Here is a 14,195-nt window from a genome sequence, read left to right as displayed (position 1 = left end):
ATTTTTTTGTGGTTCTGGGGATGAAACCTTGGGCCTCACACATACTAGGCAAGTTCTCTACCACTGAGTTTCTCTATATGTTAATATTTTAGATTAAGTATATTTGACAGTTGACAAGGATGGGAATAGGTAAATGTAGGCTACATTTTAACATAGATTAAGCAGTTTGTATCATTAAGTAAATATTGAAGGTAATATAAAATACTACATATTTTGGCATATATTTTTATTTTATGTTGAAAAATCTAAAATTCATTAACATCCATAAGACACTAATTTAAAAAAAACTATAAGTAAATAGCAGAAAGATTAATAAAGGGAAGGGATTGGGGGGAGGGGAGGAAAAGAGAAATTACTGGGGACTGAATAAGAATATAGTCCATGCTTTTATAATATATCAAAATGAATCCTATTGTTATGTGTAACTAAAAATAACCAATAAAAAACACAGTAAACTTCATCTTTGAAAATGTGTGCTGCAATTAGTAATTTAGAAATAATTTGAATTTTAAGTGAAAAAATAATGTTATTTTTTTCTTTTTCTTTTTCTCCTTAGGTGGAATGAACCTTACTTGTTGAATATCTCCTGGTTACTGGTTGGATTCACTTATAAAAGAATCATTTTCCCCTGTGTGGAAGCCACTTAGTGGCATAGTTAATTATAAACCCAGGGATTACAAAGCCTTTTGATTTCCTGAAGGAGGGACATACCACTATATCAAATAAGCTTGACATTAACAGCCAAAATGGTGCTGTCCCAGAGACAACGAGATGAACTGTAAGTTTCTTTTTTGTGTGTGTGATGTTAAGAAAAAAATTCTTTCATAAGAGACAGAGTAGTAAATTAAAATACAGATTTGGGAGGTTTAAGATTAAAACTTTTTTTTTAAACCAGTGTGTACCTATTGGTTTGGCAGTGTGGTTTGATCTTACACCTGGGTCTTCCTTTAACATAACATTATTTACTTAATGTGATTTTTTTTAATGATTAAGTTTAAAGCAAAATAAATAAGCAAGTTAGTTGATAAGTCTTATCCTAACCCCCCCCCTTTTTTTTTGGAATGGTACTGGGGATTGAACTCAGGGATAAACTTGTCTTTTAAATAAATTATGTTCACAGGAAGATAAATGCTTCATATCTCTAATTTTTTTCCCTTAAATCCATGTCTTAGAAAAATAAAAGAGAAATTACTCCCACCCTGACCATGGTGTTATATACTATATCCTCAGCCTTTTTTATTTTTTATTTTCAGACAGGGTCTGGTTAAATTGCTGAGACAGCTGGCCTTGAATTTGTAATCCTTCTGTTTCATCTTCTTAAGTTGCCGGAATTGCTAGGATTTTAGTTATATGCCACAAAGCCTAGCACCATGTTTTGTTATTGACAATGCCTTTCCTTTGCTTTCTTGTGTTTTTTTATCTTTTATCATTCAAAGGCTATTAGGATTTGGACTTTGTGAGGTAGCAAATATGATAGTAAATGCAAATGCATTAATGAGACAGGTGTGAAGTAGTTTAACCACTGTTATTTAGGACATTCCATACTTTTTAGTATTTTATAGCATTCCATATTTCTAGGTAAAGAATATGGGGGAGAAAATTCAGATTTTTAAAAAAAATTTTATGTGGTACCAAGGATCAAACCCAGTATCTCATACATGCAAGGCAAGTACTCTACCACTGATCTACAATACCAGCCTTAATTGGAAATATTTTTAAATTTATTATAAAAGTTACAAAATTATTACAGAGATTGTTTATTATGTTTTATATATTTCCTATTGTTAGCATTTCATACCATTTACTTCACATGTTTACTTCATAAGGGTGTGTGTAAAGTATGCTACACAATAGTTTTTTCCCTTAAATATTTGAGATTAAGTTACTTATGCAAAGATCCCCAGATACTTCATTATTCAGTTCCTAAAATTAAGGTTTTCTTCTATAAAACCACAATACATTTAGTGTTTTCAGTAAATTTAATGTTGACAAATTTTTTCATTTAATCTATTTTTTATTCCAATTTTGTCAATTGATCCCATAACATACCCACCTTCCTCCATTTATTTTATTTTAGTTTACAACAGTGTTCCTCTAAATTGTTCTGGCTAGCCTCGAACTTTTAATTCTCCTGCCTCAGCCTCCCTAGTAGCTGGGATTACAAGTGTGGATCACTAGGCCTGGCCATTATGTTGCACATTGCATTTCTTTTCCTCTCTAGTACACCATCCAATCCAGGATCAAGTGTTGCATTTCATTGTTCTGTCTCTTTTGTCTTATTTATTCTGGAACATTTACTCAGCCTTTGTCTTTTATGATATTGATTTTTAAAAAAAATTTAGTTGTGGATGGACACAATACCTTTAATTAATTTATTTACTTTTATGTGGTGCTGAGGATTGAACCCAGTGTCTCACATATGTGAGGCAAACACTCTATCACTGAGCCACAATCCCAGTCCAGACATTGATATTTTTGAAGAGAATTTTTATTAACAGCGTGTTCCTCATTTTGGATTTGTCATTTGTTTTCTCGTGGTTAGATTTATGTTTTGCATAAGTGAGGAAATACTTTAAGACCACATGAACTTCTGGTTTTCTTCCATCGATATTTCCTCCTAGACTTAATATCGGTTGGTGAATCTTGCTTGAGCCAGTCTTTAGTACAGTGGTTGCAAAGTAATGATTTTCTTTTTTTTTTTTTTTTTTTTTATTGGTCGTTCATAACATTACATAGTTCTTAATACATCATATTACACGGTTTGATTCAAGTGGATTATGAACTCCCGCTTTTACCCCGTATACAAATTGCTGTATCACATCAGTTACCCTTCCATTGATTGACATATTGCCTTTCTAGTGTCTGATGTATTCTGCTGTCTGTCCTATTGTCTACTATCCCCCCAAGTAATGATTTTCTAATGCCACCATTCATTCCACAATTACCATTCAGCACTTATCATTTTACTATAAGCCAGGGGCCTCCCCCCCCCCCTTTTATTTAGTAGTGTTTTCATTTTTGGTATGAACTCATGAGTTCTTATATTTTTCTTTCTTTCTTTTTTTTTTTTTTGTGTGAGCTATACTGCTCAGCTATATTCCCATCCCTTTAGAAGTGTTTATCAAGCAACAAAAATTTGTGTTATAATAGGATTTCATTGTAAATCTGGGAAATAGATTGTCTAGTTTTTAGTAAAAATAGAAGGTGAATCTTTTTCCTCCCATTTCTGAAAATAGTATGAATGTGTATTTACTGTAATAGGAGGAAACAAATGTTTATATACTTCGTGGAAATATGGTATATTTTGATACCTTAATTGATTTTTTTTTTCTTTTTTTGGTAACATTTGTAGCATTTATAAGAGATTGGGTAGTAATTGATGTGTAAAATCCTTTGAGCTATCATTGAGGTAGAAATGAGAATGATTTTTGGGGGGGGGGTACCAGGGGCACTCTACCACTGAGCACATCCTCAGCCCTTTATGTTTTGAGCCAGGGTTTCACTTAGTTGCTGAGGCTGGTCTTGACCTTGCCATCCTTTTGTCTCAGCCTTCCTGACTTGTTGGCATGAGCCACCACGCTTGACTTCAAGAAGGAAAGAGATCACTGAAGCAGTACAATTAAATATGATTCAGCTTAACAGTGTGTGCTATTTACCTTCTATGCTCTTATTGTTCTGGGTCCTACAGGCATGACTAATATAAAAAAATTTTGTGGATATGACAAATACCTTTATAGATAAATTGAGGAGAAATTAAAATTAATCTGGTTTCATGACGAGTAACAGAGGCAAAACCAGTTTTCTGATTTTTAGTTCAAAAAGTAGTACATGTCAAAATATAAGCATCAATTCCCCTTACCCTAACCAAAACTTTACAATCCTACATTCGAGATGTAGCCAACATTACCTCTGTATATTATATATATTTTTCCAGATATTTTCATGTATTTACAAAAGTTTCATGTATTAAGCTACAAAGAAAATTTTAAATTCCAAAAAAGTAGAAATCAGATAGGCTTTATTTGCTGTCATAATGCATTAAAAGTATTTAAATAGTTCTGTCTTGTCCTTTCCTTTCCTTTCCTGTCCTTTTCTTTCTACCCAGGGGGACCCTACTACTGAGCTACATCCCCAACCCCCCTTTTTTTTTTAAAGAGAGAGAGAGAGAGAGAATTTTTTAATATTTATTTTTTAGTTTCCGGTGGACACAACATCTTTGTTTGTATGTGGTGCTGAGGATCGAACCCGGGCCGCATGCATGCCAGGCGAGCGTGCTACCGCTTGAGCCATATCCCCACCCCTTTTTAAATTTTTTTATTTTGCAACGTTGCTGAGGTTGGCTTTGAACTCACACTTTTCCTGACTCAGCCCCATGAGCACCTGGGATTACAGGTGTGTGCCAATGTGCCTGGCTCCTTAGGTCTTTTTAAATTTTTAGTCAAGGATTCTCAAAGTTCCCCAGACTGGCCTCGAACTTGTGATCCTCTTGCCTCCGTTTTCCAAGTAGCTGCAATTATAGGAGTGGACCACTATGCCCAGCTTGTTAGTTTGTTTAATGTTATTTTTTTTTAAGAGAGAGAGAGAGAAGGAGAGAGAGAGAATGTATATGCGTGCTACCATATACAAAGATGTTTGTATATGGTAGCACGCATGCCAGGCGAGCGCGCTACCACTTGAGCCACATCCCCAGCTCTTGTTAGTTTGTTTAAAGGTTAATTTGGCTATATCTTTTTTTTTTAATATTTCTTCTTGAGTTTTAGGTAGATACAATATCTTTATTTTACATTTATGTGGTGCTGAAGATCAAACCCAGTGCCTTGTGCATGCTAAGCGAGTACTCTACCACTGAGCCACAACCCCAGCCCCTGTATATCTTTTAACATGCACATTCTTTTTTTGTTGTTGTCAACTTACTTGTACATGACAGCAGAATGCATTTCAATTCATTGTACACAAATGGAGTGCAGCATTTCAGTTCTCTGGTTGCACATTGTGTAGAGAGGTACCATTAGAACATGCACATTCCTTGATTCATCTTTCAAAAAGAACTTTTTCAGCAAGTGTGTAGAAATTTCTCTAGGGATAACTATGTGAAAAGATGTTTGTTGCAGTTGTTTGTAATTGTGAGAAACTGTTAGCAGTCTAAAAAATTCATCCTTCAGAAGGGTATATTAAATATAATATATAAATCTTGTGGGAATATTGTAAAGCAGTTAAAAAGAATGTGGTATATTTATACATATGTATAGAAAATGAACTCTAAGATCGATTGTTAAGTGAAACAATCAGATTGCTAAATAAGATGGTATGAAAAAGATATGACACATTTAAATACTCTCCCAAACACGCATGCGTACCACATATGCACTTATTTATTTTCTGCTTATATCTGTGTAGATACATCTATGTACATGTATAGATAAATACCTATACCATTTTAGGACACACACTAAAATGTTAACAGTGGTTGCTTCTGAGCAGAAGAATGATACTGGATGAAGGTAAAACAAAAGAAATTTGTGACAGTATTCTTTCAGTATTTTATATGGCAAATGTATTGTGTAAATCAAAAGTAAATTTTACCAAGCCAGATTTTGAGTGTAATACATTCTGAATCAGTTTCTTGGTTGTGGTGTAACTTTTTTCCTGCTAAAGAATTGGTTATTTTGGGGGATATTTCCTTTTATTTATTTATATATATATATATATATATATATATATATATATATATATATAATATCCTTTTGAATTTTTATTTTTATCATTAGTTTGATATTACCTTTGATTTCTTTGAAAGTATATTTATCTGTAAATTTTTGCTTCCTTGGGCCATTCTTCCCGTCTAAAGCATGCTTTCTTCTCTCTTTGCTTTGTTGTTTTCCCTCCTCCCCTCTTAATAAAATTTATTTGAACCCAGTGTTGTATTATTCCTTCTTACTAATCATCTTTGAGGACATTTTGATCTGAGGGGAAGAATCTAATGAAATAGCTTGAATTGGGCGTGCTTTCTTTAGAACACCTTTCTGCCACATTTTTTTTTGAGAGAGAATTCTTTCAATATTTAATTTTTTTAGTTTTCGATGGATACAACATCTTCATTTTTATTTGTATGTGGTGCTGAGAATCGAACCCAGCGCCCTTCGCATGCCAGGCAAGCGTGCTACCTTTTGCTCTAGGGTGTGTTGCTTTTTCTCTGGCAACTCCTTCTCTGGGTAAAGTGACCTTCATAAAGTGATCTTCAAGCCTTTTTTCAGGATAATCTATTGTTTATCTAATAATTAAATGTTTAGCTAATTCTGAACAGTATGTATGAAGCTAAATCTCTTGGCTTTTTTCTTAAATCTTTTTTGACCTATAGACAGGTTTTCTATGTGACATTCTCCATATTTCCATTGATTTATAGTTTGGGTTTTCCCCCTTTTATTCTGAGATATTATTGATTACATAACACATTGATTTCATATCACCTTTGGGATGAAGAAACACAGCTGCATTAAGTATCTATATGGGGCTGGGGATGTGGCTCAAGTGGTAGCGCGCTCGTCTGGCATGCGAGCGGCTCAGGTTCGATCCTCAGCACCACATACCAACAAAGATGTTGTGTCCGCCAAGAATAAAAAAAAAATAAATAAATATTAAAAAAAAAAAAAAAAAAAAAAGTATCTATATGGTTTCATTTTTAAAATATTTTTTTAGATGTTGGTGGGCCTTTATTTTATTCATTTCTTTACTTTATATGCAGTGCTGAGAATTGAACCCAGTGCCTCACACATGCAAGGCAAGTGCTCTACCACTGAGCCACAACTCCAGCCCCTCTATATGGTTTCTAGATTCATCCAGAGAACATTAAAATGTGGGAGATGTCATTTTTGTACATTCAATTTTTCCTCAAATAGTTTCAAATCTGTTGTAAGAAAGAGAGATGTGTAGTACTATAAATATAAAGTCACAGAACCAGAAAAGAAAGATTCATTTCAGTCAGTAGGATGCAGAATGTTTTGAAGGGCTGTGTATTCTTTTTTGACATTTGAGGGATTGGTAGGACTTAAAAAGTAGGTGGGACTAAAGTTTGTATGGTTAGATTGTCTTTTTTTTAAGTTTTTGATGGACTTTTAAATTTTACTTATTTATTTGTGGTGCTGAGAATTGAACCCAGTGCCTTATACATGGTAGGCAAGTGTTCTACACTGAGCTACAATCTAAGCCCATCAGATTGATTTTTAAGATGGTGATTTATTTTTTTTTATTTTTTTAACAGTATTTTGTTTTAAGAGAGAGAGAATTTTTTAATATTTTTATTTCTTAGTTTTCGGCGGACACAACATCCTTGTTTTTGTATGTGGTGCTGAGGATCGAACCCAGGCCGCACGCATGCCAGGCGAGCGCACTACCGCTTGAGCCACATCCCCAGCCCAAGATGGTGATTTAGATGTATACTGCCATCAGAAGGATCTGATGCCAGATTAGTGGTATTGTACTTTTGGATACTCCAAATTGCAGCTGCTAGGCAATTATTTGCTAACATTTTTTTTTCTCTGTCAAAGTTTATTAGAAAGCCAGAATGAACATTGATAAGAGAACTAAAACCTAATAAGTGAGTGGCTTTAAATGAGTTGAGTCTCAAGTGTTTGATGAATTGTATTGTTGAGTTGAAAGAATGAGTTGTATAACAGGAAAAGAGGCTATATGCTAGTGAGTTTGACATTCAGTTTTAAGTTATACTAATCTTTTTCTTTTTTCCTTTTTTAATAATTTTTGGTTGTCAATGGACTTTTATTTATTTATATGTGAGGCTGAGAATCGAAGCCAGTGCCTCACACATGATAGGCAGGCACTCTTGCCACTGAGCCACCGCTCCAGCCTCTATACTAACCCATCTTTAATTTGTAAAGAATAAGTAGAACAGATTCTATTTTCTTTAAATTTTTTCTTTCTTTTTTTTTTTAAATATTTTTTTTAGTTGTAGATGGACACAATACCTTTATTTTTATGTAGTGCTGATTGAACCCAGTGCCTCACATGTCCAAGGCGTGTGCTCTACCACTGATCCACAACCCCAGCCCCTATTTTTTCATAAGTGTATTTTATCATAGGCCAATGGGAATGACAAACTATATAAAAGCATATAAGAAGAAATCTCTCTTCTTGGCTCCTAGTCCTTGTCAAGGCAACTTTTTGGACATTTGAATAAGTGCTGGGCCCACAATATACTTGGTTTTCAGAAAAGTTTTTGTTAACATATACTTGTGGACAAGGTGGATAATTATATACTAAATGAGAGTAGTACAAAGTAGTTACAAGAGTTACAACTAAAGAGAAATTAGAAACACTGGACTTTGTCTTAAGTGTTTAAAATATATAGGACACTTTCAGTTTTTTAGATGATATGAAGTTACAGAATACATTTAACGATAATCAAAATTGCAGATATCTAGAGCAATGGCTGTAAACAAGATAAAATTAAATAAAAACAAATATTTGAGATCTAGGGTACAAGACATGACTTGGTGCACTTACAATTTTAGATAGTAATGAAGCCAATAGGTTGAAATAAATTACTATAAAAAAGTTATTTGGGGCTGGGGATATAGCTGAGTTGGTAGAATGCTTGCCTCACATGTAAAGGCCCTGGGTTCAAGTCTCCAAGCACCACCAAAAAAGAAAAGAAAAGAAAAATATTTTGATTTCAGATCATTTATACTAGTGTAAAGAAGTAGATGCTGTGGTTGGGTTGTGGCTCAGCGGTAGAGGACTTGCCTAGCATGTGCGAGGCTCTGGGTTCGATCCTCAACACCACATAAAAATAAAGATATAAAATTTTTAAAAAAAAGTAGATGCTTCTAGGAAGGAGAGTATAGTGTCTGTTAAGGAAAGGGAATTGTAATTTTCTAGGAAGATATTATGGCAGTATTTGTTACTTTTTTTTTTAATGTCACTACTTTTTTTTTTTTCTTAAACAGAGAGAGAGAGAGAAAGGATTTTTTAATATTTCAGTTTTCGGTTGACACACATCTTTGTTTGTATGTGGTGCTGAGGATCGAACCCGGGCTGCATGCATGCCAGGCGAGCACGCTACCGCTTGAGCCACATCCCCAGCCCAGTATTTGTTACTTAAAGTAAAATTATTTGTGACCTAATAACTCCACCTCTTGGAATATATCTTATAAAGTCACATAAACACATAATCCTAGAAACTGGAACTAAAAGCAAATGATCAAGACTGTGGCTTAGCACCCAGTTTTTTGATCTCTTGTGCTAGATGTCACCTATTCATAAACTTATAAGCAGAACAGCTAGAACTATTTGAAATGTGATTTTAATTAGGAAAAAATATAATAGTTTTTAACATAAGAAAAATTGGAACAGATTTCTTGAAAAAGAAAAGAGATATTTTCATATCACATCTACAGACAATTCAGCATCAGCATTACTTTTGTTTTGTTTTGTGGTGCTGGGAATTGAACCCAGGGCCTTGTGCTTGTAAGGCAAGCACTCTACCAACTCAGCTGTATCCCCAGCCCTCAGCATTACTTTTGTGGTAGAAATATTTTCTCAGCTCACTTTTTTAAGTAATTTAGATTAACAGGGAATACTTTTTAGAATAATGAGGATTAAATATAATGTATGTGAAATGCTTGGCTTGAAGTCTTATATGAAGTACATGAGTAATAAATCTGAACTGCAAGTATTTTAAAGTTATTATGAGCTTAAAGTTTTGTGTGGATGTATTGCTATTTGTTTTTTCTTGTCAATCGCTTGTTTGTGGCCTTGCTATGTATATTTCTTTTACCTTTAAAGTGTTTACATTTTTTTTGATTCTAGGAGGACTTTTGTGCTACAAGTAGGTATCATGTAGTGAAAGTTATGTCGTTTCCTTGACTATTAGAATCAGACTTTGGATAATAATTCCTTAATCATGGTTACATAAATATTCATTTTTATTTTCCTAAAGCATTCTTCTGCTTTTATTTATTTTTACAATGTCTTAGACATAAGGAATTGATGTTTGTGGACTGTATGAGGAAGAGATCCAGCTGCTTTTCCCTTGAAGCATTTGTCCAAACATTTACTGAGTGGTCCTTTCCCAGTTAATCTAAAAGCACCTTTTTCCAGAGCCTTATATTAGGATTTAGATTTGTGTTTTCAGGAACCAGACTTACAAATTTTAAATTATTATAGCTGTATAATAAATTTCAATATCTGATAATGTTTTCCTAATTTTTTGTCTTAAAAATTTTCTTTTGTAAAATTTTTTTTCTTCTAAACAAACTTAAAAATCATTTTACCAAAAAAAAAAAAATTTAAATTTGGAGAATGGGATAAAATAGTTTAGAGGAGAATCCTATTATTACTCCCCATATCCTAATCCTTCTGTTTTTCCCCAAAATTTCTTTACTGTTACCATTTTGCATTAATGTGATATATTTGTTATAATTGACAAGTTGATATTAAAGCATCATTATTAACTAAAATATGTAGTTTACTCTTTGTGTTGTATAGTCTTTGTTTTGTTGTCATTGTTATCCCACTCCAGTAGTAGGGATTGAACCCAGGCCCTCATGCATGCTAGGCAGCAGCACTCTACCACCTGAGCTATATCCCCAATTCTGCTGTGGGTTTTGACTAGTGACTGCATAATGTTTTATGTCCACCATTATAGTATTATTCAGAATACTTGTTGCCCTTAAAATTCCTGGAACTCTACCTATTCATCCTTTTTTTTTCTTCTCCCCAAGCTGAACAGCTTCTGATATTATTACTAATCTCCATAGTTTTTGTCTTTTCTAGAAATTTGGAATTACACAGGATGTATATAGCCGTTTTATATTGGCTTCTTTGACTTAGAGGATATGCATTTAAGGTTCCTCCATGCTGTTTCATGAGTGTAATAATATATTTTAAGCTTTTTTTCCTCTTTAAAACTAATGTCAGTTGATTGAAGTACATGGATTTCTACTGTGCATGTATTTGAATGTTGTATATATTTAGTATTGATTAGAAAGTGATTCTTCCCAGCCTTTGCAAAAGAAAGTGAAAATTTGCACCTGCCTACATATTTAAAATTGTACATGAGAATACACTACAGTAGCACATGTTCATAGAGTTGAGTTAGATGCTAGACAAATAGTGTTAGGCTTTAGCTTAAGATTTGGGTACTTCTTGTCAGACTTAAGGTCCTATAATAAGGAATGAGAGCAATGTTCAGATCTTGTTACTGACTCAGCTTTCAAATAGGTATTTCTCCCACTTGTGAAAATCTTCTGGGTTGGTTTAATTGAAGAAATATCCTAAGACTGCAAGGTGAGCTGTTTAAGTCCAGTTACTGTTTGCACAGTGTACCCATGTTAATCAGGATGTTATTAATACTGAGCAATCAAAGCAAAATACATGAATCAATTGAATACTAAGGTTGAAATAAGACTGCATAATTCATAACCTTTCATTTTCAAGTGTTTATTAAAAACAGGTACTTTCACTTTGAGTATAAAAATATACATTTTGAACATAAGCTTTATTATTACTACTACTACTACTATTATTTTTGTACTGGAGATTGAACCCAGGTGTACTTTACCACTGAGCTATATCCTCAGTACCTTTTATTTTTTGAGACAGGGTCTTGCTGAGTTGCCCAGGCTGGCCTTGAACTTGTGATCCTTCTGCCTCAGCCTCCCAAATTGCTGGGATTAAAAGTTTGGTAGTGATGGAACCTATAATCATTGACTGTATTCTTACTTCTTATACTATAGTTGTAATTATTACTTTGAGATAAAAGATTACAAAGAGTCTGTTGAGCCTTCAAAGAAAGACTTAAATATTCTTAGCTTGTGTTACAATTAGTCTTATTTTTTTTGGAACATTTTAAATTTAAGTATTTTAGTAGAAGCATTGTATCTGATTATTACAGATAACAATGACATCCTGTATTATAGGAATATTGGCCTTTTCCCTTCTAGACTTGACAAAAAGATAAACTAGTAAACAAAACACACATTTGATTTGTGAATTCAAGCAAAATCATGGAATTGCTCATTGTTTCAGAAAGTATATTTCAAGTATAACAGAATGAAATATAGCTAGTTATGACACATGCCTATAATCTCAGCTTCTTGGGAAACTGAGGCAGGAGGATCACTAGTTCAAGGCCAGCCACAGCAACTTAGTGTGAGTACCTGTCTTAAAATAAATTTTTAGAAAGGGCTGAAAGTGGAACTCCCTGGTAGTGCATCACCAGCACCCCCCCCCAAATAAATAAATAAATATTTAAGGTGATTACCATGGGATCTTGATTGTTTACTTTCTGTAGGATTATGTAAAGCCTTTTTATTCTGCAGGATCATATTTCATTTCACTGAGATTTGGAAATTCTAGAGGGTTGTATTAAAAGGAAAATTAAAACAACAACAACAAAACATTGTAGAAGCAGCAGCCAGTGCCACTAATTCCAATAAGGAAGTTCAGAAAGTTGTATCCTGAGTTGTTGCTATTTTCTGCATGATGCTAGAGGTCAACTGAGGCTGAGATGTAGTTAGTGTTTCAGAGTGAGGAAAGGGAACCATGAACAAATAAATAAATGATCATCAGGTAGCCCTAGAATGGTAACCACATATTATGGATAATTACATACTAATTCTAAATGTAAATACTTTTTTTTAATAACTCATTTTAATTTTAAAATACATGACAGCGGAATGCATTACAATTCTTATTACACATATAGAGCACAATTTTTCATATCTCTGTATATAAAGTATGTTCACACCAATTCATGTCTTCATACATGTACTTTGGATAATGATGTCCATCACATTCCACCATTATTGCTAACCCCATCTCCTCTTCCCTTCCCACCCCTTTGCCCTATCTAGAGTTTGTCTATTCCTCCCATGCTCCCCCTCCCTACCCACTATGAGTCAGTGGAGATTATTGAATATCCCTGTTCATACAGAGTAAAAAATCTGATGACAAGTGGAACTGTTGTATAGTAAATCAAGCCCTAAAGAATAAAAGTGAAGATCCTTTAAAAGATCCCCGAAGATCTCAGATTCGGGGATCTTTTAAAGGATCTTCACTTTTATTCTTTAGGGCTTGATTTACTATACAACAGTCTTCCTTTGTTTAGTTGCTGTTTCGTCTAATCTGTCTGAAGTATGTGATAAATAGGTCTTTTAAAAATATTTTGAGGGCTGGGGATGTGGCTCAAGCGGTAGTGCGCTCGCCTAGCATGCGTGTGGCCTGGGTTCGATCCTCAGCACCACATACAAACAAAGATATTGTTTCTGCCGAAAATTAAACAATAAATATTAATAAAAAATATTTCGAGGCCAGGAATGGTGACACATGTCTGTAATCCCAGCGGCTCTGGAGACTGAGGCAGGAGGATATGTGAGTTCAAAGATAGTCTCAGCTATTTAGCAAGGCCCTGTGAATTTAGCAAGACTCTGTCTCAAAATAAAACATAAAAAGGGCTGGGGATGTGGCTGGTACCAAAAAAAAAAAAAAAAAAAAAAAAATTCAGGCTGGGTGCTGTAATCCCAGTGATTCAGGAGGCTGAGGCAGAAGGAACACAAATTCAAAGCCAGCCTCAGCAATTTAGCAAGTCCTGTCTCAAAAGAAATGAAAAAGGCTAAGGATGTAGCTCAGTGGTCAAGCATCCCTGAATTCAATCCCTAGTAGGAAAAAAACCCCTCAATTCCTTTTGATTTTAGTTAATTCTGCATAGAGTTACTGGTTTTGGTCTATTCAGAATGATCTGTTGTACTTCCATGTGAATTTTTCTTAATATATTTTTTTAGTTGTTGATGGACCTTTATTTATTCGTATGTGGTGCTGAGAATCAAACCTAGTGCCTCACGCGTGCTGTGCAAGCAAGCTACCACATCTCCGTGAATTTTTCTTGAATCCAAGTGATTGGTTTATTCTCTTCATCCCCTGAAGTTTAATAGATAATTCAAATCATGTCTTTGGAGTTTCTCATAATTATTGTAAACATTTGCCTTGATATCTGCTTGTTATAATTCATTTTACTTGTCTAAAAGGGGATAGATGTTGCCTCTGCAATAAAACTGATGAAAAACAACTTGGAAAAAAAATCAACTCAAGGTCAACAACTAGCAAACCCTAGGAGTATCCTTTAAAGCTTTAGTCATTTATTTCTTACTTAAAATGATGGTAGTACACCTTTCTAGAGTTAG

The 14,195-nt window shown here is 34.0% G+C and overlaps 1 protein-coding gene across 2 annotated transcripts in view; it reads left to right on the top strand.

Annotated features, from left to right (window-relative positions):
• The window catches only part of Pafah1b1 (platelet activating factor acetylhydrolase 1b regulatory subunit 1), a 79,941-nt gene that overhangs the window by 34,198 nt on the left and 31,548 nt on the right, over positions 1-14,195 (top strand). For both annotated transcript variants that reach the window (XM_026388777.2, XM_026388778.2), the window contains exon 2: positions 557-778. In XM_026388777.2, coding sequence (XP_026244562.1) covers positions 747-778 — 32 coding nt within the window. In that variant the 5' untranslated portion in view covers positions 557-746. The remainder of the gene's footprint in view (positions 1-556; positions 779-14,195) is intronic.

The sequence above is a fragment of the Urocitellus parryii genome, chromosome 7 (assembly GCF_045843805.1).
Source record: "Urocitellus parryii isolate mUroPar1 chromosome 7, mUroPar1.hap1, whole genome shotgun sequence".
Classification (NCBI taxonomy): Eukaryota; Metazoa; Chordata; class Mammalia; order Rodentia; family Sciuridae; genus Urocitellus; species Urocitellus parryii.
This window is presented reverse-complemented; position numbering and strand designations above follow the sequence as displayed.